The sequence below is a fragment of the Atta cephalotes genome, assembly GCF_000143395.1.
Source record: "Atta cephalotes unplaced genomic scaffold scaffold01157, whole genome shotgun sequence".
In the NCBI taxonomy this organism is placed as follows: Eukaryota; Metazoa; Arthropoda; class Insecta; order Hymenoptera; family Formicidae; genus Atta; species Atta cephalotes.
The window spans coordinates 1-3,209 of record NW_012131221.1 but is presented as its reverse complement, the minus strand read 5'-3'; the positions used below and the strand labels follow the sequence as shown (position 1 = coordinate 3,209).

General features: G+C 34.3%; 2 protein-coding genes across 2 annotated transcripts; one reads left to right on the top strand and one right to left on the bottom strand.

Annotated features, from left to right (window-relative positions):
• Positions 1-52: 52 nt before the first annotated feature.
• LOC105625368 (programmed cell death protein 2) lies at positions 53-1,097 on the bottom strand (the record flags this gene model as incomplete). Its single annotated transcript, XM_012206702.1, has 3 exons — positions 734-1,097; positions 220-631; positions 53-155 (listed from the first exon to the last, which is right to left on the bottom strand). Coding segments are annotated over exons 1-3 (879 nt in total), but the record flags the coding sequence as incomplete, so codon positions are not given.
• Positions 1,098-2,459: 1,362 nt separating this feature from the next.
• On the top strand, positions 2,460-2,910 carry LOC105625367 (transmembrane protein 50B). The gene is made up of 2 exons (XM_012206700.1): positions 2,460-2,558; positions 2,800-2,910. Exons 1-2 carry the CDS (start codon positions 2,460-2,462, stop codon positions 2,908-2,910), a joined length of 210 nt encoding a protein of 69 aa, XP_012062090.1.
• Positions 2,911-3,209: the final 299 nt, after the last annotated feature.

The following is a 3,209-nucleotide window of genomic DNA, read 5'->3' as shown; positions in this document are numbered from 1 at the left end:
TTTATAATAAACACACAATCCTGATTCCATTTATATATATGAATGAACATACTTGAAATTCAAACTGTCTATTGCCATTGCATTCTGGACATTTTGGTACATCCATTATCTGACTGTGTGATGAAATATATAAAACTTTTCCTCCTCTATCATATCTGTCAAATAAATATTTTAATTAGGCTGTGACTATAAATTTTTAATTTTTTTAAAGCAACATACCTCAAAATCTGATCTGGATAATTATCTATTTTTAGACGAAATTCTGCAAATGTTTCATCCTTTTCATCGTTAGCCATTTGTAATAAATCATCATTAACATCTTCATTCTGAAATGTTCCAGCTTTGCCATCCTGTATTATTGAATTATATTTTTCAATTTCCTTCTCTTCGCTATTAGGTTCATTTTGGTCATTTTCCATTGCAGTGTTGTCGCTTTCCATCACGATTTCGTATTCAGAAAACAGAAAACTATTGTCATTTTTTGCTTCAGTACCACATACATCTTTATGTCCATTTTTCCAGTCATATACTTGATGAACACGGGAACAATAATTGATCATTTTACATTTGCCACAGTGATTAGGCGCTAAAATTCCACATATGCGACATGTTTTTGTCCACTGAGATACATCTGCAAAGAATATCACAAATCATAACTTGTACATTTTTATTAAAATCATAGTTTTATTAGTTACTACAGAAAAATAGCTTATTTAATAGCACAATACTATACCAATATCCGTTCTCCAGTCCTTCTGTTCCACAGGTGGTTCAGCTGGATAAAAATTATTTATTCTATTTAGCTGTGATCGGAAGACCTTTAGATTCCCATTCTGATTCGGTTTACAACAATCTGCGTTCTTACACACAAAGATATAGATAGTTCTGTGAAATGCATTGGAATCTTCTTCATACGGTGCATAGATTTGACAGAGAAACACACAGGGATCACCACAGTACTCGCATTCCAAGTCGCCTTTACCGGGAATATTTTTCAGATCGAGCCAAGCAGGCTTGCCGCCTGCTTTACTGGGAAAGAATCTGCTTTCGAGTTGCCAGTTCTCGCATTTCTCTACAAATCCCAGATCAACTGCCATACCTAAAATCATCAGAAAAAAAACATCACCAAAATTGCATATTAATAAATCACAAATATGTCATCGATTCAGAAATAAATAATGGAAGTGAAAAAAGAAACGAGCATTCACCCTCGAAACTTCGAAACGTCAAATTGAATCCACGTGGTTGTCCATTGATGGAAGAAATTGATAAGGAACTAAATAAAAGTGCCTTCCATTTGGCGTTCATAACAATTAAATAAACACTCGCTGTTATTGGTGTATTCTTCTAGATCATCCAATTAGATCTTTAAATCTAGATCTAGAAGAATCCATTAATAGCGAGCGCTTACTCAACTGTTGAATCCGCTGAACGCAGTCATGTAATTTATCTATCTTCTCATTGGCTGCTAATGGAAATATACACCGATTTTTATAGCGTTGCTGTTGTGATCTCTTAGAGTCTCTCTAGTAAGAGTTAAATCATAAGGGACACTGATTTCTGATTGATCAATCCCTGATTGATCAGATTTCAAGTCCCTTTAAATACCGCCATTTTGCAAATACTTTCGATGTAGTGAATCTGTGAATTCTGGTGTGAGCAACTGTTTCATGGTATAAAAGGCGCGAATGCGAAATCGGACTGTCAATCATGGTTATAGGATTGTGTTGCTTCCGATCAGTACCCGACACCCAGCAATAGCGTTCTTCCGATCTTATCTCTGAACTCTAAAGCTGGTTCTACATTAAATCGATTCTACATTAGTTGCAAGCCGATCGCAAGTTTGTTGCGATAGCCAATCTAAAGCTTGCATTTTGAAATCAACATTTCATATTGACTGTCACAACAAACTTGCGATTGGCTTGCAATTAATGTAGAATCGGCTTAATGAACTTTCTATAATAAGTCATTATCTAAGCTTTTAATCTTAAGCCTTATAAGAAATTGATCAATCATAGTCAATTATTCTTCTTATATTCAACTGTGATTGGTCAATTTCTTACGGCTTAAGATTTAAAAGCTAGATTAGATAATTACTTATTGTATTGTAGAAAGCATATATAAGTGGAAAGGACAGACTTTTGTATAACGCATAGCACATAAGACATAAAAAAATCAAATCAGAGTCCTTTTATAAGTGGAAAGGAAGGAAATAAAGGATTTTGATTGATCATTTTCTTATGCCTGTGTTATGCATTATGCAAGAGTCTGTGCTTCCCGCTTTACTAGAGGAACTCTAGATCTTCGGTACCGCCGCGCTATCTATGCCTTTCAGTACTACGTTGTATATGTTGTGTATGTTGATATCTGTCACTGCTTTTATAAGGTTAGCTTATCTATCCAACCGCGTAAGGCGGAAGTCAACGGAATCCCTGCGTTTTTCGAGAGCCGCGGCTAGGATGACGTCCTGTTTCGAGAATATGCAGATGCCGTCCTGCGTCTGGTTCGAGGGCGGTGAAAAGAGAAACGCGCTCATTTCGATGCTTGCAGGCACACTGGTAAATCCATGGGTTTCACATCCACATTTTTGCTATGATAAACAAACACATATACCTCTCGTAAATATATTTCGATAAACAAGGATTTTTGATGTGCTCTCTTGCTTTTCTTTGATCTTTTATTGAGTCTCGGAGTATTGTATGATATTGTAGATATTAATTTTGTATGCTTTCAACGATTTGTATTTTTCACATTAATTTTCCTCCTATAGCTGAAAATCTTATCGAAACGCTGTTTCAGTTTTTCGTAGGATGGTGGTTTATAATAGACGCGCACGCAAAATATCCTGATGAAATGTCAAATGCTTACCATGTTTGTGGAGTATTTGGTACTATATCACTCTTTATGTAAGTAATATTAATATTAGTATTATTAATAGTATATGTAAACTTTGGCCAAAAATATTAAGTATCTTATTAATTATTATTTAAAGTTTTAGCTCAAAATTTAATTTATAACATTTGTTGTAAATTGTCCTTAACAATACAGATAAAAAAGTTCCAAATAAATGAAAAATATAGGTCTCTAATATTTTTGGTCAAGGTATATTCCAAGATATATAAAATGTATCAATAGAATTCTTATTGTGTGTGTATGTGTGTGTGTGTGTGTGTGTGTGTGTGTGTGTGTGTGTGTGTGTGTGTATATAT